This window comes from Caretta caretta, chromosome 8 (genome assembly GCF_965140235.1).
Source record: "Caretta caretta isolate rCarCar2 chromosome 8, rCarCar1.hap1, whole genome shotgun sequence".
In the NCBI taxonomy this organism is placed as follows: domain Eukaryota; kingdom Metazoa; phylum Chordata; order Testudines; family Cheloniidae; genus Caretta; species Caretta caretta.
Genome location: NC_134213.1, coordinates 51,206,928 through 51,231,580, shown reverse-complemented (window position 1 = coordinate 51,231,580; position 24,653 = coordinate 51,206,928). Strand labels below are relative to the sequence as shown.

General features: G+C 48.2%; 1 protein-coding gene across 6 annotated transcripts in view; it reads left to right on the top strand.

Annotated features, from left to right (window-relative positions):
* ASTN1 (astrotactin 1) overlaps positions 1–24,653 on the top strand; it is a 192,169-nt gene that overhangs the window by 71,791 nt on the left and 95,725 nt on the right. For 3 of the 6 annotated variants that reach the window (XM_075131479.1, XM_048859735.2, XM_048859739.2), the window contains exons 2-7: positions 6,361–6,548; positions 15,426–15,834; positions 17,262–17,435; positions 18,017–18,124; positions 23,251–23,400; positions 23,973–24,140. In XM_075131479.1, coding sequence (XP_074987580.1) covers positions 6,361–6,548; positions 15,426–15,834; positions 17,262–17,435; positions 18,017–18,124; positions 23,251–23,400; positions 23,973–24,140 — 1,197 coding nt within the window. The remainder of the gene's footprint in view (positions 1–6,360; positions 6,549–15,425; positions 15,835–17,261; positions 17,436–18,016; positions 18,125–23,250; positions 23,401–23,972; positions 24,141–24,653) is intronic. The other 3 variants (XM_048859737.2, XM_048859738.2, XM_048859736.2) reach the window with 3 other exon arrangements.

Genomic DNA, 24,653 nt, shown 5'->3' with positions numbered 1-24,653 from the left:
AATGCCTAGTGATTTGGGGTGACCAGCTCAAGATACCTTAAAGGGGCCTTATTTCAAAGGACAAGTGCTTGGCACTTTTGCCCTTGTATGTTGTCTCAAGTTGGTCAACCAAAAACTGATGCACTCAAAATCACTGGGCCCTTCTGAAAATCTTGTCCAGGATGTCTGGACGGAGAACATCACAATCAACAGCTTCATTGACCTCTTCAACTTGCAACTTCAGTAATCCATCAAGAAAGATTCCATTTTCACGAAAAGATAAAGGAACCATTGAGTATAATATGGAAAAGCTGGATGTTTTGAAAAAGCCTTACAATTTACAGGCTGGGTTAATTTTCTGCTTGTGAACGGAAAAAACCAAATAAAGCATGAATATGCACTGACACGTGATTTAAACAGAGGCATGCCGCATAAAACATGAATATTATCCAGTGAAAGATATGTGGCAAGTAGAATCTCAGAAGCAAAAAATATTTTGGTATCAGGTCTGGGAGGTGCAGTTTGACAAGTAAATTTAACTGAGTGAGGTTTTAAGTTGGTGATGCCTAATGCAGCATTTTGGTATTTTGCTCACACGGTATTTCAAAGATTAATTATACAGAGTTTTGAAGGATTACATGTACTGAAGTTATAATGATTGATATCTTGGTCTGGGATGGGACCCCTTAAAGGACATAAAAGATTTAGGCACAGAGCAAGAGAGGGACACTGAACATTGCACTTAGTCAAATTTTTGATTTAAAAGTTAGGTCAGTTTAAGGCACTTTTGATTGCTGAGTTAATGCAAATGAAAGATCCACTTGAAGTGCTCGCTGCACAGTGTAAAATGAATCTACAGAGATTTATGGAGATGACTAGCATTATGAAAACGTTTATCCCAGATTTATCTTTGAATGACTTGAGACATCTCTTGATTGGGACTCATGGGCATTTTTTTTTTTTTGGATTTTCAACAACTGTTTTTCCATCAACATTTTGATTTAAATTTTTTTGCTTAAAAATTAGTGCTGTTTTTAAACCAGCTCAACTGATAAAAGAAGAAAAGGTGAAAGTATGATTCCTCAAGGAAAAATCGCAGAGGTTGGAAGCATGGGAAGGCTTGCAGCAGTGCTGGTGGACACTTTACAGTCGTATTAACTATACCTAGACCACCCCTGATGGATGTGTCACACCTCCTCTTAAAAACCTCCAATGGTGGGGATTCCACAACCTCCCTAGGTAATCTGGTCTAGTGCTTAACTATCCTTAGAGTTGGAAAGGTTTTCCTAATGTCCCATAGTAGGGCAGGTCCTTGAAGATACGTGCTTTATCTACATGGCAAAATGACACAGTCCTTGTTCCTAATCTCCTTTCATCCATTATGTGCTGCAGGCTTAGCTTTGTGGAATCCTGCTCATCTCCTAGAGAGGCTCAAATAGGGAAGGAAGAGAACGCTGTTCAGAGAAACTTCTCCGTCCGCTTCCCTTGCAGATTCAGCATCTCTCTGAGGCTGCTGTTACATGCTCACAAAAAGCCCCCTACCTTGGTTAGGGCCAAATTCTGCTGTCACAGTGGTCAATGCTTAAATTCCCATTGACTTCAGTAGGACCAGGAGTGTGCCAGTACAACAGAAAATATCTTCTCAGTGCTGGATGTGTAAACTAGAAGGAGAAAAGAAATGCCAAAGAAAGTAGCAAGCTCCAAGGAATACTTAGCCACCGAGAGAGGCCTCATTAACACTGCTTCCGCACATGGTCATAGAGGAACCCCAAGGGCCTGATCTCGAAGCCTTTGCTCTTAGGAACCAATGACGTTAATGGGAGTTGGTCATGCAGCAGCCGCTGCAGCTAGCCCCAAGTGTGTAGTATGGTAACTTCTCCGTTTAGCGCCTTAGGGATGTGCAGCAGGAGCTGATGTGAGGGCACTGTGGCTTCAGATGCCAGGAGGATTGTCCATGAGGGACTTACAGCCTCAGAACAGGACTCTTCTCGGGAGCTAGCTGTGGCTCTAGAATGACTCCTGCTCATTACGATGGATGATGTGATCTGTTCATACATATTTTAGAGTTTAAATATTATCCGATTTTATTTGATGTGCGGAGGTCGCTAGGGTGACTGAGCAATAATGAGCTAGGTGTGCCGGATTCTCAGCTAGTATAAATCAAAGGGGCTCCTGTGACTTCAGCTTGGATCTTCCTCTCTCCATCCCTTTCTCCTCGCTCCTCTCCTCAGTTTGCCTTTCTTCCTCCTGTTTCCCCTTCCTACTCCCTTCGCCCTACCTCCTTTCTCTCCCCTCTTGTTTCTCCCTTCACAGATGGTCTGGGCAGTGATCAGCTGCTGCCATTATCTTTATAGGACAAGCAGGGGTGTTTACAGGCTGGCATTCCTGTACGTGTTAAGGACTCAGGTCACATTTGATACCAGGCTAACGCTTCACAGGATAATTAGTGGTCTTCCCTACTGTTGTTAACCCTTGACTCAGGCAGGCTATTTTTTAACATAGGTGTTAGAAGTTAATACCAGTGCTAATAGCTTCACTTCCAAGGCCTAATGAAAGTCACACAGGGAGCAGGCCTGTCATCAATATCTTTCAAACTTTGATCTTGAAATTACTCTTGCCCCTTTCTGTGGTTTTTTCGACTGCTTTCCTACAACGCCTTGACTCTGCCATCCCATCATAAGGCTTTGTGGGGCCAGATCTTCAGCTGCGGTGAGCAGGTGCAGTTCTACCCATTTAACACCAGCTAAGGGTCTGGCCCATGATACTTAGTACCCTACACTCCTGTTACCAACTCTCCCCTTTCCAGTGGTATATGGAGGCATGGTTTAGGAGTTCAGTTCATCCCAGACTGGCAGCTGGTTGCACAAAGCAGTGGATGAAGGAATAGAAGGAAGATGATATTTGAATAAGGCCAGAGAGGAGTGCTGGGGCATGGGTCAGTGGTGTCCATAGCATATTAAAACCCTTCTTAATCTGAGCAGATAAACTGGTTTAGGTACTCCAAAAAGTTGGAACCAAATTAGAGATGAACCTGGTGAGAACACTGAAAAAATTCAGTGCACATTTCCCCGCACTGTTTTTCACATGGAGGTGCAGTGGGTTTGGGAGCAGGTTGAAACTCTTTGAGCACCTGTTAAAACCCCAGGACTTAGGAGGAGGAGACACAGCCAGAAGACATGGAAACCCTTGCTGAAAAGGAGCGAAGTATTTTCTTTCTATGTGGGGTAGGTTTTACCAAGAGCAGGATCACATAGGATATCCCTGCACATAGGATAATCCTGACATGTGCTTGATGGGAAAGATAAGTCAGTAACGTGGACAGGCTCTGGCTTAGGTTGTTGGGTCAGGATGGAGGGGAGTCTCCTAGCATGTAATATTTCTCGTTCTTGAATATTTTATCTTTGGCATGGCTCTGTATGAAGCAGATGAGAGAGAGAGAGCGAGAGAGGAAATGATATGGCTCAGGGTGGTAAAAATCTCATTTAAACAAAATTTAAAAAATCAAAGTTTTTATTTAAATTGGATTTTTAAAATGTAAATTTTCATTTCTTTTAAAAAATAAACCTGTTAAATTTGGACTAATGATAACCTATGTTAAGGCTGAAACTTACTAGGTTCATTAAAATCATTTAAATGATTATAACAGTGCTGAATCAATGAGCCCTCCTCAAATTTTAATGAGATAAAGGGGCTGCTTTTTAAATTATATGCAGAATCAGGGGAAAACATCTTTTAACTTTTTTTGTCAACTCAAGCTTTATAAATATCGCACAGTATCAAGTAGCTCTGTTATTTTCAGTCTTTACAATGGAGTGAATGCTGGTATTTAAATTTTTCCAAATGTAAGTACTTTCAGTTTCTGTTGTTCAGAAAAGTTTTTGCCTGAATTACTTTAGATTTCAGTTTAGCTAGCAGGTGCAGAAAGCCTATTTCCTTCATTTGGACTGGTTCATTCATTGAGAAACCGACTAGGAGTTGAAAAAGCAGGAAAGCTTGTTTTTCTCTTCAAATCTATTAATAAAAAACAGGTGGGAGAAGAGGAGAGCTACTAATTCTAAGCACTTGAAGGACACGGGGTCAGATTTTGAAAGGTATTTAGGCACTGAAAATGTATATAGGTGCCTGACTCCCCTTGATTTTAATGGGAGTTGGGAAACTAACCTGCTTAGACACTGTTGATACCCCTATCTGGATACCTTTGAAACTTTGGCCCCTGGTAACCAGAAAGAGTCTGTCAACTAATTGCAGTTAATACTTTTGATTAATAAACCAGTTAGTTTTAAATGCAAAACGTGGTTTGAGATGCATAGTTTCACACGTATCCAGCACATTTAGGATTGTTCTTCAATAATTAAATAAAACTTTTTAAAAATGCTGCTGTTTGTACACATTTAATTTGAATTTGAATTTCCAGCCAACTGCAGCTTAATACAAATCTTGAGTAAAACATTATCTAGTAAATAAGAAATGCATGTTAAGGTGTGTACCTGAGTAAGTAAACGTGTGCATAGTGTATCCCCCTGGTTAGCAAAAATAAGCACTGCATTTAGTGTAAAGGCTACATTTGGTTGTAACCATTAAAACATGTTGATTTTACCAACCAGTGAAAATGAACCTTTCTCTCGGAAAATAATTACAAAGTACAAATGGAAAGCCAGATTAAAATCAGTGAGTTAAATTGCAGTTTCCTGCTTGCTAATTTAAATCATGATTAAAACCCATCCATCCTGCTATGGCTACGTGCATGCGGTAAGCACAGTCCCCAGCTACAGCACACGCATGCAGCACAGGGAATAGAAATCACAACCTTGGGCTCCTGTAACAGTGCCCTTTGGAGGTAAAGGAGAGTCACTGTTAGCTGTGGGTAAAACTAGGCCATCTAGCCTCTTTGTCAGCCTCTGTAAGAAGGTAGAGCAGCCTTGTGTTTGAGCAGCTCTGATACTTACCTGGAATTGGCAGGGGTGCACATCTTGACCAGCGATTACTTTATGCGGCCACAAGAAAGTGCGCTATAAGCTCCTAGTCATAGGCTTGTGTGTCCTGCAGGATGTATCCCTAGGGCTGTGAATGTCATCGTTTGACTACTCATATTGGTCTGCACAGTGAGGTTTAGGTGCATTCTCTGGAAGGTTAGTTCTGGGTGCGTGTGCGATGGCAGCACAACCTTGGGAGCAGGCTGGGCAGTGCCCCTGCAAAGGGAAGCTGATGGAAACCCCTAGGTGCTGATGCCAAAGCAGAGTTGCAGGTGTCCCAGACTAGCCTTAGGAGAAAAGGCAGCACTCCAGATATAAGGGGCCAGATCTCCAGCATGGTTACGTCAGCGTGGCCCATTTAAGTCATAGTGGGCTCTGATCTATGGAACTGTGCCCACTTTACATCATCTGCGATACTTGATGTAGTGGTGGGGGTGGTATGGGGGAGCAGAGGAGTCATAGCTGAGTGAGGGGGCTGTTAGCCATCCTGCCTGCAAAGAGCCACTCTAGCGTGCTCCTAAATGTCGCTCCAGAAAAGGAGCCATGGGCACCAGTTGCTGAGGGTATGGGTGTGGTGGAGATGCCTGGGGTACACACCTGCAGACTTGCATGCTGCCATGGAGTGCCGCTGGCTACTGCCCGAGTGAACGCTGGGTCCTAATTCTACCCTGCTCCTGCATAGAGGTAGAAGGGGACGAGATTAAGGTCCAGGTTTTTAAAGGTATCTAGACACCCAATTCCCACTAAAATCGATGGCTCCTAAATACTTTAAAAATCTGCCCCTAGTGTTGTGTCCTGTATCTCCCCTCCCATCAGATCCTCCCTTCTGGGGACAATAAAATTCTGAGTTCATCCCAAATTTAATTAAAATGGGTCCCTCCCTCCCCCTTTTTATGTTAAAATAAAAGGAACACAAACCTCCAGATTTTGCCTTTTGAACCCTATATGAGGAGTTGTTGCATCTTCCCATTGAAGTTCAGGGATTTAATCACACACTGTTAAGTCCTTTGCTGAATTGGGGCCAGAACTATGCTGTCAAGCCTCCATGGTCAGGTCACAGGGCTTATGTGGTAAGTGCCATGGACCTGCATAACAGTTACTCACTGGCTTCTCAGCAGTTGCCCTTGCTAAATCCACTTGCAGTTGGCTGCTAATGCACACCCCATTTTTGGAAGAGGGAAGCTGCAATGTATTTATCCTCTGGGATTATAAGGGCCATTGATAGCATGCAGTGAAACAGACAGTAGTGATCCTGGGATGAGAGATGGCTGCAGCCTGCTTGACGTACGCTCAGCCAGAAATAGGTCACTTGCACTCTACTTAATCCCTAGAAAGAGGTAAACTGGATTTCCGGTGGGTTTTCTGTACCATAGCCGTGTTCACGCATCAGCCTTGTTTCCTTTTCCAGAGATCTCGGGGAACACCGAGGACATTCCCCTGGTGCGCTGGAGGCAGCAGTGGCTGGAGAACGGCACGTTGCTCTTCCACATCCACCACCAAGATGGCACCCCCAGCCTGCCTGGCGCTGACCCCACCGAAGAGCCCCAGACTGAGTCAGCGGAAGAGGAGCTAAGGATCCTCCACATCTCTGTTATGGTACGTGCCAGCTCACCTTCGAAGGTGCGGTGCCGTTCTCTGCTCTGCAGCAGCCACCCAACAGGCGCCCAACTCCCATTGACTTTCAGTGGGAATGTTGAGCCTTTGAAAATTTCCTCTCCCGCTTTCCATGAAACGCCTGTGTGCTGAGCTGTCCTTGGAGGGTGGATGCGGTGGTTGTGACCAGTAATGACTATCAAGATGCTGCCAATCCCCAGGCGCGTGGTAGAATGACATGCTTGGTAAACTGAGACTTAGACAAAGGTGTAAAAGAAAAGAAAAAAAAAGGTTGAAATTGAAACAAAACGTTTCAATGGGGCCAGAACTGGAAATCTTTTGGATTTTCAGATGGCAGAATTTTTTGAGGTTTCGACTTTTCGTCTCCGTTTGGGAGAGGAACATTTTTCAATACCTCAATTTTTCATGGGACGGGAAAACTTTCCCAGCCAGCTCTATCTGGTGTTTCCTCTGGCTCATTTACGTCAGCTCTGCGAGCCCGCAGGGGCTGCAAAGCCAGCGGATCTCTCTCCCCACCCACTCACCTGAGGAATAGCCTTGCTGTAATGGAGATTGCCTGGAGGTGGAGGGCCAGGTGAGGGTCTCTATGCTGTCCCTCTTTGCAGCCCTCTGTGTAGGGTGTAGCCATCTGTGCAGGGGGTGGGACCAGGGAGGAGGAGGTGTGGCCAGAGCACGTTGCACTCCAGCTATGCTAGACAATTGGATGACTCCATAGGAAACCATTGCAGGTGGTTCTCTATGGGCTGCTCTAGCTTGTGCCAAGGGCTGCACTGGTGCTCCAGAATCCAGGAGGCACAAATCTATCACCCACCAGTCCCACTGGGCTTAGCTTGGCCATAGCCCAGGATTGGAGCCACCACCTATGAAGCAGACTTGTCTATGTGAACCAATGATCTGATCCAATGAGACAAACAGTGCATAAATCAGAGAAATGCAACAGTCCTCCCATTTTGTTCCCCAGAGCGCCTGTGATCCCCAGACATCTCTGTTTCCTGTGCATGGTATCCCACCCTCCCTTTAGGCTTTTCTCCCTCTGATGCTTTGTCACCCCTGCTTTTGTGACACCAGCAGAGGAACCACAGCCTGATGGCTTTGATTTAGCGTGTGTGAGCACACAGGGCTTGGAATATAACAAGTGCGAGCCCCTTGAGCGTGTTGCAGATTGCATATCCCCCACCCCCTCTGCTGCCTTCCTGTCCTCTTCCCCTCAGAAGCTCTGGAAAGAGAATTCAGTGGAAGCCAAAGGGGAAAGAGAAAAAGTATAGATCAGTGTTTGTGAGGTGGATTATGTTTTTAACGATGGGAAGCCATACCAATTCCTTTGCCAGCAGAAGATAATTAGCTGGAGACAATGGGCTGCTGATGCTTGCTACAGGCTGTTTAATGAAGCCTGCTCTAATGAGAATGTCAATATCTCTTCCAGATTGCAGCCCGAGGCCAAGTGTCTCCTCCATCTTTTGTGCTTGATTAGTGGAGAAAAATTAATAAACGGCAAAATCAAACTGGAAACATTTAGTCCGTTTTTGCCGAGAAGGCTGTATGTTAACTGTTTAAAATTATCCCCGACACAGGGGCTGCAGCCTCAACTGATGTACATCAGGGGAGCTCTGGTCTGTCTACCTAGTTATTTACGTGGCCCTCATCACTGTACTATCTGAGCAATTCATGACAACTGTATCCCAGTTTTACAGCTGGGGAGCTGATAGCCAGGGTAGATTATGTGATTGCCCAAGGTGGTGATAATAACCAGCTCTTGTGTAGCACTTTTCGTCAGTTGGTCTCAAAGTGCTCCACAAAGGGGGTCAGTTTCCCCCTTTTACAGATGGGAAAACTGAGGCACAGGATGGTGACATGACTTGCTCAAAGTCAACTAGCCAGTCAGTGTCAGACCTGGGACTAAAATCTAGGCCTTTGGAGTCCCAGTCCAGTGCAGCCACTAGGCTACACTGTCTCCTTAGTAATTTACATCATGTTACTACACCGCCTTCCTAGGCAGCGTGGTAGCAGAGGAAATCTATGGGTGATCTGGGGATTAAATCCAGGTCTCCTTAATCCCAGACCAGTGCCCTCTCCACTGGACCATCCTTTCACTCTAGTCGTGGACTTTAGTGGAGCTAAACCAATTGACACCAGCTGATGATCTGGCCCCCAGATGGCAGAGAACTCCAGATCCTGGTGACTCCTCTCGTAGTCACCTGTATTCTACTTGCTCCCTTTCTTCACTTGCCTCTCTGGAATGGAATGCAGCACGGTCCTGTTTGTGTCCACAGGTCTTGGAGATCCCTAAAATCTTGGGCCAAATGGGGCTTCAGCTCAGTGGGGGAGCCAGTCTGCGCCTTCAAACAGACCGGGCTGTGGGTTGCCATCTCAGTAATGCAATGAATGGCCTGTGCAGCAGGCTGCATGCCGAGATTCTGATCCAGAGAGGCCCTGAAGCACGTGCTTAACGTTAAGCACGGGAGTAGTCCCAGTGAAGTTAGTGGGATTATTTACATGTTTGAAGTTAAGTGCTTAAATGCTTTGCTGGATTTGGGTCTCTGCTGCTGGAGAATGAGAAGATCCTGGAGTGGTGTATGCGTGTGCATGCATTTATGTTTGTACACATATACACACTACAGGCCTGGGGTATGTTCTGTACTGCAATTGGACTTGCGTTCACAGGATATTTTGGTTAACTAGACTTTAGTTCAACAGCCAGACAGTGTATATCAGTAGGGAGCACGATGCAGGGGTTCTCTGTGGGAATAATTTGGTCTGTAATTGGACTGGAAATTCCAGGGCCTCTACACTGAGGCCATTGTTAAAACCACCAGATGGGGTACAGTGAGGAACTAATGTCCTCATTTCTCACCTGTGGGTGAATTAGGTTACAGGTGCAATGAGTCTGGTGGGCTCTCAGCTTAGTGTCACGTGGACTCTCATATTCGGCACAGGACCTCCCAATCCGGTATGGAGTGAACCTTAGAAGGGTTTGTTTTGAAAAGCTAATGATGAGCAGTTGCGTAGTAACAGTGTTCACCCCCTCAGGATCAGCCAGTGGGAGCTTGCTCTGATGATGTAATGCTTGGAACCTTGTGTCTAACCTAGAGCTTGATTGGGTGGGATTCTGTAGGAAAGCCAGTCTGAAGTGACCTTGCATGTTTTGAGAATATTTCACCTCTCCTGCTGGTGTGGTTTGAATTAACCAATGACCACTTGAGGCTACGTCAGCTTACGGGTCATGGTTGTATCTGGGGTGAAATAAATTCCAGGGTGGAAAACGGACGAGTGTAAGAGCCCAGGAAATGATTATTACCAAATGAACAGGAAGAAAGCCTGGTGGTGGTGGTGGTGATGATGATTACACCAACATGTGAAATTAAATATTTATTTTCCCCTTTTCCCTTCCCCCAAATTAATTCCATCCTGGAAGCATCTTTACACCCTAGGAAAGGGTCTTGTGCCAGGAACCAGAATAATGTGGTGTGCTAAAACTGAATTTTGAGTGTTTTTTCCTCCCAATTCAGCTGTGTTGCAAAGAGTGATGGTGCTGGGCGACTGAGTCTATTTCTTTGAGCCACTTGTGAGAATGACCTGTGGCTGTGGTTTTAAAATTGCCAACATTTGAGTAGCACTTCAGGCTCTGCATAATTTAGGAATTTCTATAGCAACCATTGCTCTGCTGTCCGGATATAGCCACTGAGAAGAGATGGAAACTAGAACTAGATTCCTGTGCCCACCTGGAATGGAATCTGGATTCATTGGTAGGAGATAGAACCGGAACTGGATTCCTGTACATGCCTGAAAAGGAGTGCAGGGTCCTGATTCTCAATTCCAATTGGTGGAGGAAGTGGGGGAGGAGCAAATGTTGCTTTATGCCACCTTTGTCTTCCTAAATTCTGAACCAGCCAAGATTCTACCAATTCTTAGGCATAAGTTAGGGAACCCAACGGGCTGCTCATGTCATGTCAGATAAGGTTATGCTCTTTCTTGAACAGAAAGTGTTAATTTAAGGAAACCACTGCGACGGCAGTTAAAAACAGGCTTCCACATAACTTGCGTTCCAGCTTTGTCTCCCTTGTTTACCAGGGACCATATGCTGTTTGAACTCTGTAACACAGAGAGGCACCTAGTGGCCTAATGATATAATGCAACTAAACGTATTACAGTTCCAGCAGCTGAGAAGAGCCAGCATGCAGTGGCATTACAGCTGTGCCTCATTGTCTCTCCCTTGCTCCTTGCAAGGGGGTGGCATAGATCTGGGGCCTACAAGGTGGTGGCATAGATCCATTATGCCAGCTCTGTGCTGTCTGGGGAAGCTCCCACACACACTAGGTATATTCCCCAACGGCCAGATCCCCAGACTTTATGGGCCAGTGCAGCATAAAAGGGTCATAATGTGAGTCCCCGTTATGTCCTTGCTAATGAGTAACTCAGAACCACACTGACCACTCAGGAATCAGATGCCACATTTAAGCACCAGCGTACCATGTCTCTTCTGCTGGGATCAGTTGCCCACCCCTGTGATGACGTGACATGGTGAGGGCTATATGGGGCTAGTAAAAGGAACCCCGAGAGACTGCTATGTCCCAGCTAACCGCAGTGCCCTCCAAGTGGCTGCTCCTTTGCTTAATCTGCAGACATTTTTCTTTTTGGAAGGAAGGGAGGGGTCAGTACTTCTCCATTATCCTGAGAATGAAAGAGGGTTAACACGTAATGGGCATTAGAGAACTCTGCCAGCTGCTTCGTCTGTTGCTCATTCAATAATTCCCTTAATGTTTTGTCCTAATGGAGCAAATGATGGTTATTATTTTATTTTATCAAGATCACCTATTGCATAAAAAGGAGGAGAGGGAAAATGGCCAAGAATGGACATTGAGCTGTTAGCTGGCTCCCATTTATTTATTTTTTGCTCTTGGCATGCGAGATTTAGAGGACTGGCACAGTCAGCAAAATTGAGCTCGTATCGCTCCAGCTTTATCTATGGACTGCAGCAGCAATGGACCCTTTGTCTGGCTTATCTGGGTAGATTGTGAGCATTTTGGGGCAGGGACTGGCTTGAAGGGCTTGTCTATACAGGGAGATTTACCAGCAGGATTCCATTGCTATGGTTATACCAGTATGATTAAACTGGTAAAATTCTGCCAATAAAAATTGCCCCATGCAGACATGGCTTCACTTTGTGCGTGTACAGCACACAGTGCAATGGGACCCTGATCTCAGTTGGCCCCTCTAGGCACTACTGTAATGTCAATAGCAATCCCGTCTTCTCTTGTCTTTTGTTAAGTCACACACTTAATTTCTCTAAGAGCCCCTGGGACAGTCTCCAAAGATTGAGTGCGCTAGTGCTCAAACCAGCCGGAAACGTCACTTGAGGAAGAGCTCAGTGTGAGCTCGAAAGCTTGTCTCTTTCACCGACAGATGTATTGGTCCAATGAAAGATATTACCTCCCCCACCTGGGCACTGAAAACTTTGCCAGTAGGAGCGTTTGCCCACAGTAAATCTGATCTCTGCTTTCAAAGACTACATGAAAATAAATATATAAAGATTATTCGTTTCCCTCGCTTTCAGGTAACTGCTTCAAAGCTGGCTCCTCTTGGCCCTACCGTCCTGATTCAGCAAAACATTTAAAGCTTGCGCTTAACTTTAAGTGTGTGTTTTAAGTTCCCTTGAAGTCAATTGGAACTAAGCACGGGCTGAAGTGTTTTGTTGAAGGAGGCTGGACTTCAGCACATGCTTAAGGGCTTGGCTGAATTGAGGCCATAGTGTCTAACCAGCACCTACGGACTGCAGTCTTATCTGTCTTGGGCAGTGTTAAGATTGATCCATTGAGTGGGTGAGTCTGCGTGATCATCTGTCTGTTCTGTACCAGTCCTGTGGATTATAAGTACAGGATTTCGCTCCCCCGAGCCGACAGCTGGACTCTATTCATGAACATTCTGTTTCCTTTAAAAAAAAAAAGCACCCCAAAATGATTTAATACTAAAATACATCAACATGATTTAAGGACTGTTTCAATTTTAGTTCTTTTTCAGTAACTTACTCTTGCGTTTGAATGAAAGCTCCCCATGAGGCAAAGCCAGGCTCTTGGGGGTTTTGTGATTTATATGCTACTTTCCATGTTTTGATGATCGCAGGCTCTCCTGGCTGAGGCAGGGTTGTGATACAGAGACTTTTCTTTATTTTCTTTTGCCAAGAATTCCTTCCATTTCAAATGAGCCAAGAAATCCCCCCTCCCCCCGCACAATTACTCTGACATCTCTGAGGGTAAATGGGATTAGACTTATTTATTCGTATTTACAAAGCACCTACACAGCACTCTAGGTGCTGCACAAAAATGTACAGCCCCATAGAGCAAAGGACCCCAAATGGACAGTCGCATTATCCCCCACCACAAATCCCCCTCAGATGGTTTTGTCTAAAAGATACATTCTAGTTCACATGGGAATTCATTCACTCCAAGTCAGCACATTATACATAGCAGGTACGCACTAGCCTCGTTTTACAGATTGGGGGGGAGGCGTAACAGCGAAGCGGCTTGCCCAAGATCAGACACTGAGTTAGTGACGGAGCTGGGAGCAGAACCCAGGAGTTCAGGGATCCAGCTCACTCTGCTACCCCATACCTCACCCAAACAGATAAGTCAAGTGAAGAAATTCAAGGTCTATTCCAGTGGGGCCTGGAGGAAATCTTTAACCAGTCCCAACTCTGCTCCCATTGACCTTCTCCACAGAAAGGATAAGGGACCGACTACTACCAGTAGTTAAGGGAGTTCCCCTTTAGCTCAAGTAGCGGGTTGTCTCATTGGGATGGCAGGCAGTGTAATGTGTTAATGTCTGAAAGGATCATGATCTTGTGCTGTTGGCCCTGTCTTCCTTCAGCCCCCACTCCCCATTTCCTACACTCAGACATCCTGTGTCTATGTCAAGGGGTGGCTGGTCCCTGTGATTAACATAGGTCCAGCGCCTCTGTGCCAGAGCTGGTGCTCCCACCTGAGCCAGTTAAGAAGGTGGGGCCGGGCACCTGGGCTATAAAGGGTCGGGGGAATTTCAGTGGTGACAGAGCTAGAAGGGGAACTATGGACAGAAATGAGAGGGAGTGAGGGTTTCCTGCCATGGTCCCCGAGGAAGAGAGTTGGGGCTGGGTAAGAAGTCCCAGCTGAAAGGTTTGCTTTTCCTTTGGGAGAAGGCAAAGGCGAAAGGACATACCCTGCTTCTCCTCCAGCTGCCCAGACGATGGGAAGGGGCAGCACCTCAGGGAGGAGGGTGTGTGCCCAGCTTAAAGCTAGGTGGAAGATTATTGTTGTGTTTTTTGGAACATTGTGTTAATAAGAAACCAGGTGCTAAGAAGGGGTGTGAGCAGATGAGAGAGACTGTGGCATGTGTTTAAGCAGCCCTGAGGAAAGGGAAAATGGGCTGCAGAGGCACCCTGGCCACAAGGAGGCGCTCGGATGGTGGCCACTGTTCCAGTCACACTGGACTGTAAGATCTGGGTCTGTATTCTGGGGCACCAAAGTACCCCACTCTGAGTAGTTATATAGAGTGGGATTTTGTAAAGCGCTCCGTCGTGGCCTGCCTCACCGTTGGCTTCAGTGGAAGCAGAATGAGGCCAAGCCTGAGCCCTTCTGAAATGCAGTCTGGAAAGCAGGCGATCAGTGCTAAATATTACCTCGTAGTGAGAGCGGGAGACCAGGTGTCAGGAGACTTGGATTTTATCCCTGTCTCTGCTATTGACTCACTGTGTAATCGTAGGCAGGTTGCTGCACCTCTTCCTGCTGCCATTTCCCCAGCTCTCCAGTGGATAGACCCACCTCTGCAAAGTGCCCAGCTGAGCTGCACGGTAGAACTGCTGCGTACGATTGTTACTTATTAGGGAGCTATATCCCACACCGTTGATTTCCTGACGGTGCTCTGCCTCTCCCATCTTCTCCAGTCCCGTTTCCATTACACAGGCTTGTTTGAAGGACTAAAACAATAGCGGCTGTCGTTATCACATGCATTATTCAGACTGTTGCCTCTGCCAGGAACAGTGGGATCTCCGTGGAAATGTAGAGCCCAGTTTTTCCCTGGCCTAAGAAGGCACAATTACCATTGAAGGGAACTCCCAGTGGATGCTGCTCCTGCTTATTCCAGGCGTGATTTTGGCCCCCAGGGCAGATCTTCAGCTGGTGTATATTGTCATTGCCTGATTGAATGGAGCTATGATGATTTAGACCATCTGAGGAACTGGCCTATGTTTTAAATGGGCACTGTCTGTGCCGGTAGGCTCAGTTTTCCCCATCTGCTTTACCCTCCCTTTGCAAAGTGCTTGGAGATCCCAGTCTGATAACGAGAGGAGATCTGCTGAGGTCGCTTTGGGGCGTGGCATAGTAGGATTTCCCTGTGCTCCATCCCTGCACCTTGAGTGGAACATACAGCGGGACAGCGTCTAGAGCCTGGTGGGGCAGAGTCCCAAGCCTGGCGCCCGTGTTTATAGTTGGAGGGCTGCCTGCTGGGGAAGGAATTTGGCATTTTTAAGGCACCATTACGCTGCGTTTGGAAACGTGACAGCTCCCGGCAGCTGCAGGGCTTGTAAGAAAGCCAGGGCTTCGATTTTTTTTGTATACCTGACCTTTTAAGTGTATAAGACCCCGAACTATAGTGTCAGCAGCAGGCGTGACTTTCAGCCTGGCCTGGAGTCAGACTAGTGGGTGAGAGGGGAAAGTCGTCCAGTCCCCTTTGCCGTTCCCCCTTGGCCATGCGTTCCCTGCCGCGCTGGCCATCCAGCTGGAATGGAAGCCACTGATCTCCTTGTCCATGTAGCTCTGCCTCCCGGCGGCCGGCTGCAGTTCTGCTGCCTCCAGCCGTGGCTCTGAGCCCTGCTTCTGTTCCCTTCCCTAGGGGGGGATGATTGCCCTGCTGCTCTCCATCCTGTGCCTGGTGATGATCCTCTACACCCGCCGGCGTTGGTGCAAGCGACGCCGGGTGCCGCAGCCCCAGAAAAGTGCCAGCGCGGAGGCGGCCAACGAAATCCACTACATCCCCTCAGTCCTGATTGGGGGTCACGGGCGGGAGAGCCTGCGCAACGCCCGTGTGCAAGGCCACAACTCCAGCGGCACGCTGAGCATCCGTGAGACCCCTATCCTGGACGGCTATGAGTACGACATCACTGACCTGCGTCACCACCTGCAGCGCGAGTGCATGAACGGCGGCGAGGACTTCGCCAGCCAGGTCACCAGGACGCTGGATTCGCTGCAGGGCTGCAATGAGAAGTCTGGCATGGATCTCACGCCAGGTTGGGGGTCGAAAGGTTTACCCTCCATGTGCTTTGCTCTTCCTGTTTGCGTGGGCTCAGCTGAGTACTGAAACCAAGTCCTCTCCCTGTGTGTATTGCTGGGTATTGGGCTACAGTGGAATACATATACACAGAATACCCCTTTCCCCGTGCAAGTTTGATTTGATCCCAGAGCCGTGTGGGACAACCTAATTTGGGGTTCCCTTAAGCATGGGATGGCAGTGAGTATGTTCCCCTGGGTATTCTCATAGCCATGGCTTGGGGCCTCCATGCAGCCAGATCTAGCAGCGCGTCTTCCACTGCATGTGATGTAGCAGAGATAAGAGGTGGTGCTGAAATGCAGAGCCTTGATTCCAGTACAAGAATCTGTGCCCGCACCTTTCTTCTCCCTGAACAGAGGCTTCAATAAGGGGTCAGATGGAAAGGGAAAAATGTGGTGGTATTCTGTCCCAGCTCTGTCCTCATCCCCAAGCTCCAGCCACAGTCCCAGGACCACTGGGTCCATTTAAAAAATGATCAGCAGTGAGATAGTTAACGTCGATGTTTAAAGTGTCATCAGTAGTCTTCAGTGTTAATACCACCTTGATGCAAATGGGGCTTCTCTTGGATCACAAGACCTAGTGACTACATAGTTGTCCTCTGATCACAGCCTTTAGCCACTTTGCAACCTGTAGGTGGAATCTAAACTGTATTCCTGGGAAGTCCAAGGATGAGATTTCCAAAGCTGCCTAAGGGATTTGCCTGCCCAGTTTGTGCAGTGAAATCTCTTATGCAGCTTTGAAAATTTTAACCCGAGCTCTTAGCCTGGTCAGAGAGGGACCCAGTTAGGTCTCATCTACACTACAGCTTGTACAGTATTGTAACTGGGTCAGGGGTAACTATATTGTAAGGAGGGTCCCCTGACTCAGTTATTGCTGTAGTGCAGATGGGCCTGAATGCCTGTCTATTTGCAGACTCCTCAAGATGACGCTGAATGAATTGGGGCTTCTCCAACACCCAGCCTAAGAGGTAGTTTATCTCATGGGGCGAGTTTTAACCTTCCTCCTTGTCATCCCTGGCTCTTCCCAAGTGATTACTTCCCTTCCTCCACGCTACAGGCCAGATAAGGAGTTTCTCCCTGCTTGTTGGATCTCACCCTGGTAGCAATGCATTGCAGGGCTGGTGGAGCTGCAATAGGTGGGCATGCTGCTGCTTGGAATGGACAGGGTTCTCCAGAGCCTGGTTTGAACCAATTTTGTCATCCCATGCACCTTTGGAGTGGAAGAAACCTGTTCCAGCCCCTGTTCCCTTGTCCCCCATAGGGACCCTGGTCAATTTCGCTGGCCGGGCCACCATCCAAGGTGTTGCTAGAGCTCTCGCCCAGATGCTGGGAAAGGAATTGGATCCTGAGAAATGAATTCTCTCTTTCTCTCTCCCTCCTTTTTTTGTCTTTTCTCTGAAAGTTTTTGCCTTAAATTCTTCCTGCTCAGGAAGCGACAACGCCAAGCTGTCCTTGATGAACAAGTACAAGGATAACATCATCGCTACCAGCCCCGTGGACTCCAACCACCAGCAGGCTACCCTGTTGTCTCATACCTCCAGTAGCCAGCGGAAGCGGATCAATAACAAAGCGCGAGGTACCCTGTGGCTCCCCGGGGCTGGGGGCGGCAGTGGGGAGTTCTGTTCACTGGTGGAGCTCAGGCCTTGTCTGCATCGGGGATTTTGCCTTCCCACCCCATCTGGCGCGTGCAGGCAAAGCCACAGTCCCCCAGTTTCCGGCTCTACCAGTACAAATACCAGCATTGTCCATCTACAACAGAGGACTGCAAACAGGGCAGGTCCCCAAGGCAGAGTTCATGATTTTCCTCTGTGGGAGAAGGGAGCACTTTGTGTTCCCCATATCAACACCCTCTGACCACTTAAGAGCCAGCATTGGTGACAGCAGTGGGCAGAGCTCAAAAGATCCTGAGGTTGGGTCACCTGGGCAGGTGTCTGTGCCTCTGTTTCCCCTCCCAGCCCTTGTCTATTTAGATGGTAAGCTCCTCAGGGCAAGAGGAGTGCATTTGTACAGCACCTGGCGCAACGAGGCCCTGATCTCTGGCACTTCTGGCAGTGCAAGTAACAACAGCAATGAGAGACGGCAGGTGGCTATGATGGGGGCAGAGGTTGGGGGAAAAGTGCGATTGTTGGAAGTGATTCTGTCATCTGTTAATTGTAGCTGGCTCAGCATTTCTGAACCCCGAAGGAGATTCTGGGACAGAGGCTGACAACGACCCCCAGCTGACGTTTTATACTGACCCATCTCGGAGCAGGCGGCGCAGCAGAGGTATGCATGTGGGTGGGTGTGTAGGTGGGGGGAGAATGGAGGTTGGGAATCGAAAGCAGATGTTCCTGCAGGGGCTGGACCCGGGTTGTGTCTACGTGTGTTTTCCAATAGCAGGACTATATCCAATGTGAAGATGAGAAGAGATGGAGAGTTAGGTAAGTGCTCAGGGACAAACCCTGATCCCTTTGAAGTCACTAGTAAAGCTCTTATTGACTTCTTCGGGGCCAGGATTAGGCCGTCAGTCCAGCTGTCTGGTTGCAATACCCCTATTCCAGTAGTCTTATAGTTCCATCTCCTTCCAGATATGTAACCCAGACTGGGAGGGCATCCTCTTTGTGGGGACGTCCGAGTTCTGTTTTGTCTCATCAGGCTTCCTCAAATGGCTGTGTGCTGCAAAAGTGCAACGTTGTAGGTTCTACATGAACACTGGCTATGGGTATGATTTTCCATTGAATGGTTGGTGTGATGGCGGTCAGAACTGATACTCAAACTAGAATCAGGAAGTGCTGATTTCTAGTCCATAGCCAGTCCGCTGGCCGCATGGAGCTGTTTGGGAGATCTTTGCAACTGAGGATGAAATAGATTCAAATTTTGCTGCTGGATTTGTTGTATATTAATGAGTAATGGGCTTCAAAGCCTGGCTTGTTAGCCCCTGTGCCTCCCTGTTCGGTGTCTTACTGCTATTATTTTAATAAAACCGTCTCCCGCACAAAGGGGAAACCAGATGGAAAGATTCTATAAATACACTGTACCTCACCAGCGATGGGCTGTATACAAACATAGAGAAGGCAGCTGTGCCCAATTTAAAAGAAGGAAGAGAAATTATTATAAAAACCAACCCTTCTATATCAAAGTAAAACAAGGCTGTACTGTTAACCAATAACATTGTCCCTAGCTAAAATGATGGACTAGTTTTCTCTTACCATCAGCTTCTTTCTTGGGAACTGTAGATTCTCTTCTGCACCCCCCAATGCACCCTTTATAGCCTCGGCAGTGATGCTCACAGCTTGGCCTGCTGTTCTCTCCTTGGGACAACTGAACTTTTATTCTATTGTGTCGGTTCTTAGACTGCATCCAACAATGTGACTAACATCTGTCATGTGGTGTTTGTTCTCTCATCCCCTCCCCAGTGGGAGAGGTGTGCAGCGGACACTCCTTGGTTTGGGGAGGTGGTTGCTTTTGGGGGGTTTTTATACACGTTTCTCCGTGTTTGTCCTAGAGAAGATAGGCAAAGAGTTGGAGTGGAAGGTGGGGAGGTTTGTGATGGTCCATAGTCCCTGGGGCGGTTCATTCTGCAGTCTCAGACTGGCGTCCAAGACTCTTCTATCTGCCACACAGACATGCTTTACCCTTCTTGTAGGGCCTTCCGGCGTGCCTGAGGAATAGAGTTGTAGACCACAGTCTGCATCCCTGAGCTTTAGCTGTCCTTTAGCTGTCGTGTGCCCAGATCAGTCCCTTGGAGATAAGGACAGGGACCTTGAGCTTGACTTGCTATTTTCTGGTAAACCAGTGTAGAGAGTAGAGGACAGCTTTGATGTGCTCGTGATAGCTTGTGTTTCTGAAGATGAGGAGATACGCTACGGTGTCTTTACTAGGTGGAGCTTCGTTAAAGTGCCGCAGGCTTCATGCCCAAGTATATCGCAATGCTGTAGTCATGCCAAGAGGTAATGAGGGTGTGAATAGCATATCATTGTCTGCCAGGATGAGATGGAGTCTCCTAGCCAACTGGAAATGGAGGAAGCATTATTCATGGATGCTGCTGTGTGATTGCTTAGCATCAGCGAGGAATCCAGGAGCTCTCCAACTCTAGTGACTGAACTGACCAATTGTGGATGTGTACCTTGAACCAAAGGAGACAGCACCGTGGCTGTGAACTCTACATAATGCTCTCCTCTTCCCTCTTCTGGCTTGCTCGGGTGCATCTTCAGCCAGCTGTTCTTCACCTACGAGCTGATCTCGTCCAAGCACTGGGCCATATTGATGGTAGCAGTGTGGTCATGTGTGGCGAAGGGTAAGTAGAGCTGTGAGTCATCTGCATATTGCTGGCACTTGCGTCCATGTCATCTGACCAGTTCACCTAGTGGTTGCATGTAAAGGCCCAGAGGTCCTAGTGGAACTTCACAAGCAAGCAGTTTGGTGGTGGAGGCATGCCAGAGTCTTCGGGCAGCTGTCTGAGGTAGGAGCAGAAGCAGGCTGGAGTAGGGGCATGGAAACAGGCCTGGGTAGAGCAGAAGCCAAGCGCTGAAGCAGGGACAGTCTGTTGAAACTACCAGCGGTGGGAATGCTTCTGGCCAGGTAGTGACGTCAAGCAGACTGGAGAGCCTGCTTCCTTTAGGAGCTTGTATACCTGCCTTGGGGTCACCTGGGTGGGTCCTTGCTTGTGGATTGGCTGAACCCTTGTTGAATGGAATGGAGCCCATCCCAGGACCTGCAGGTAGTTGTCTCTAATGACTCATCTCACTTTCTGGCTTAGGGGGTGACACCCCAGGTTTAAACAGACTCAGGCTTAGAAGTATCACAAGGTGCAGTTCCCCATCATGTCTCGCTGGGTGCCTCCCTCCAGAAAGGACCCAGAGCATCCTAGTGCATTACTCTGGAACCCTGCCACACCTCTCAGGCAGGACAGCAGAATCTCGTGGTCCACATGTCAAATGCTGTGGAGAGGTTCCAGGAGGATGAGAATGGATGTCTGCCCTCTATCCATTGACAGCAGGAGATCTTCCATCAGTGCTGCTAAAGTGGCTTCAGTTCCATGTCCTGGCCTGAATCCAGATTGTGCTGGGTCTAGAAGATTAAATTACCTAGTAGTCGGCCTTCTGCTACCTTCTCTATGAGCTAGCTCAGGAACGGGAGGTCTGATGCTGGGTAGTAGTTGACTTGGACTAAAGTGTCCAGGGTGGATTGGTCGGGCTACTGCATGTTTGAAGGAGGAAGGGAAAATTCCTTTTCTGCATGAGGCATTGGCCGTTTCAGTCAGGACTGGTGCCGTTTGCTTCTGACTGTTTCACAAGCCAGGACGGGGATGGGAGAGATTCACAAGTTTTGGGTTAGGAAGCTCTGGAGACCTGAAAGGAGTCTCCAGAGCTTCCTGATGAGAGAATGTGCTGAAGTCTGGGAATGCAGGAGTGCTGTTTGTTGATGGGTATTTTCTCCTTATCTTCCTTTCGCTGAATACACAGGCAAATATCTCTGACTGTTTCTAAAGTCATGGCATTTCCCTCTTCTTTTATTTTCTTCTTGGGATAATTGAACTTGTGAAATGAGCACACAGCCTTTCAGTCCACTCACTGGATGAGCCTAAGACTTCACTTCCATTGCAAGCAAATCCCCGTCTAGGCTCTGTTAATTAACTGATTTCTCTTTCCTCCTTGGAAAAGTTCTAAATTAAAACTTCCATAAGATACCTTGGTGATGGACGTGGAGGCCACTAGCATACCCTGGCATGTGCCTGGTCAGCTTCACCGTATTCACCACCGGATTGTAGCAATTTAAGATGATCAGGTCAAATTCAGAGCAGGAATCATTTGAGGCAGGTCCCTTTGATAAGGGGCCCCACACAGGCTGCCTCAGTCTTTCACCTTTCTGAGACAGGTGAACTCAGCACAAGTTTTCTCAGAGCATGAGTCCTTCAGATGAGAGATTAAAAGCCTTGGACGTTAAAGATCTCATGGCACCTATTCATGGCGAACTGAATCCAAGAAAATTACCAGCAAGAAAAACCAATGGAATACTCTACTCTTCTTTTTACTGAATACTCAGCCATGTATCTCTGACCTGCTGGAAAAAGAAGCCATTTACAGTGGTCTTTTAGAACACATTGATGCACACAACAGTGTTGTGAAAGGACCTGAACTGTTACATGTGCAGTAACATACAGACAGCTGACGAAGTGAAGAATGATCCTCCATAAAAACATAATGGGCCAAAGTCTCCTCTTTGACGTGTATAAATCCAAAGTGGCTCCATTGAATGACCTCATGGGAGTTGCTCTGGATTTCCGGTCAGGAGGATGAGAGCAGAATTTGGACCAGTGTGTTTTTCAGAAGAGTGTGTGTGGGAGGGAAAGACTGATCTCCCAAAACATCTGCTCCCCTCACTGTAGGGCAGTGTGCTGGTTGTCCACCTTCCTGCTGTGCTGCCTACCCGAAGTGGCTGCATTTCAGGGATCAAATAATTGTCTGTGGTGTAGTTTGTGAAGTACGTTGGGGTGAGAGGCGCTATATACACCTAAGACCTCATTCTGTATTGTGATGCCAAACCAGCTGGTTCCTCTAGCCACATGGGTCCTGTGACTCTTAGCAAAACGGCATCTTTTGAGCCCTATGTGCCTGCAGCCCTTAGGACCGCTCGCACAGCTCTGAAGGATTCTGAGAACTGTGAAGCCTCAGGCTGTTAAAGCTTCAGGTTTGATAGTGCTAGTGTTCTCGCGGCCCAGAGTTGCCTCTTCCCCTGCCAGGGCATTGTGCCAACTGTCAGAGAGATGATAGGTCAGAAGCTGCAGGATGCCTGACGCTGCGGGGGCGGACAGAGGCTGCCGCTTCTGAGCGGATGTTTGAGATAGGGACAGATCGACCAGCCTCCCAGGCACTCCGTGGAGTGCCGTTCATTACCTGTGGGAACTGGAGTCTGCACATGTATGGGCCAATAACCAAACACTTGGCTGCTTGTGGAAGCAGTTCCAGGGCACAGCACTGTGAGATCAGCAAAGCTGCCCTCCCCCATCACCCCAAACAAGACGGGGACTAACGCAAACTCTGTGGGTTGTGATCCCTTTGATCCTCTGAGTGGTGAGGGTGGCTGAGAGGTGAGGGTGGCTGAGAGGTGAGGGTGGCTGAGAGGTGAGGGTGGCTGAGAGGTGAGGGTGGCTGAGAGGTGAGGGTGGCTGAGAGGTGAGGGTGGCTGAGAGGTGAGGGTGGCTGAGAGGTGAGGGTGGCTGAGTGGTGAGGGTGGCTGAGAGGTGAGGGTTTCCTTGGGAAGATGAACCCGTCTGGTATTCTCTGCTCTGTTTGATCAGGAGGTGGGAGTGGGGGAGCTAGGCAGCTCCTTGGATTGTGTTCTAGAAGTGGCAACTGGTGCTGTGGCTCTGGTGTCTCTGCCGTCAGTCTCTTTGTTCGCTGCCGTTCCAGTTGGCTCGCCGAGAAGTCCCGTCAACAAGACCACGCTGACCCTGATCAGCGTCACCAGCTGCGTGATCAGCCTGGTGTGCTCGTCCCACATGAGCTGCCCGCTCATCGTCAAGATCACCCTGCACGTCCCGGAGCACCTCATTGCCGACGGTGAGCACGCCCCCACCTCCGCCCACACAGCTCTGCCCTCTGACCCTCAGGCGGGGGGAGTGGGCCAGGGTAAATGCCAATCTGGCTGGGTATGGAGCTGCCCACCCTTGGCGTCACGACAGGTGGACGGTACATCATGCTGCCGAATGTCATCACGTCAGGACTAGGGTTGCCAACTTTGGTTGGATGAATTCCTGGAGATTTCATCATATTACATAAAGATTAATCTTTAAATTAAAGATTAATTCTTGGAGACTCCATGACAATCCTGGAGGGTTGGTAACCTTCAGGACTCATCGTGAAGCTAATGGCCGAGGAGAGTCTGCTCTTTGGGAACCAGGTCTGAAATCATGGGCCACCACAGGGGGAAGGGCCGGGCCAGGCCAGGGGAGCCCCTGTTCTGGGACATCATCCTCCGAGCACAGAGCTGCGTGTGTGGGGAAGGCTATTCCAGTTATAATTGAAACTGGCCTGTGGGGTGCCTATAACTGGCTTGCAGGAAGCTTGGGTTCTGAAACTAGTTTGCGGGGAGTTCTGTATCGCAGGCTTCCCGACCGGTGTTTCTCTTGCAGGGAGCCGCTTTATCCTGCTGGAGGGCAGCCAGCTGGATGCCAGTGACTGGCTAAACCCTGCCCAGGTCATCCTGTTCTCCCAACAGAACTCCAGCGGGCCCTGGGCACTGGACCTCTGTGCCCGACGGCTTCTTGACCCGTGTGAACACCAGTGTGATCCAGAAACCGGTAGGCAGGGTTGGCGGGGAGGCCAGGGTAACTTCCATCACCAGCAGCACAGGCTCCTGCTCGCTGATCTCTCCGGGTTCAGATGGGCCCCCTGGATTTACCAGCCGGTCCAAAGATTGGCTGCACAGGGGCAGACTCAGTCGTTATAGGCTGGTGGCCTGTGTGATAAGCATCCTGTGCCAGCAACATCGTCCATTTAGCCTGTTTGTTTTGTGGCTAACATGTTTGGCACAGACCTGGAGACTTTGCTGGGTCTTGGTGGCCCAGGTCAGAAAAGAGTTCGGTGATTTGCATATTTAAATTAGATCCCTGATTTTCCTTCTCCTCCACCCCCTAACTGATGATTTACTGCAAGGGATCCCTTCTTTCCATCCCCTTCCCCAAAGTGCTTGTGAAGGAGTGGCTGAGATGGCACAGACCCAGAGGTAACTGCAATCTGAGGGAAATCCATGCATTCCCCAGGTGAGTTTTTCATGCCACATAATGGCAGTTGTATGGCTAAAGCCCCATGTA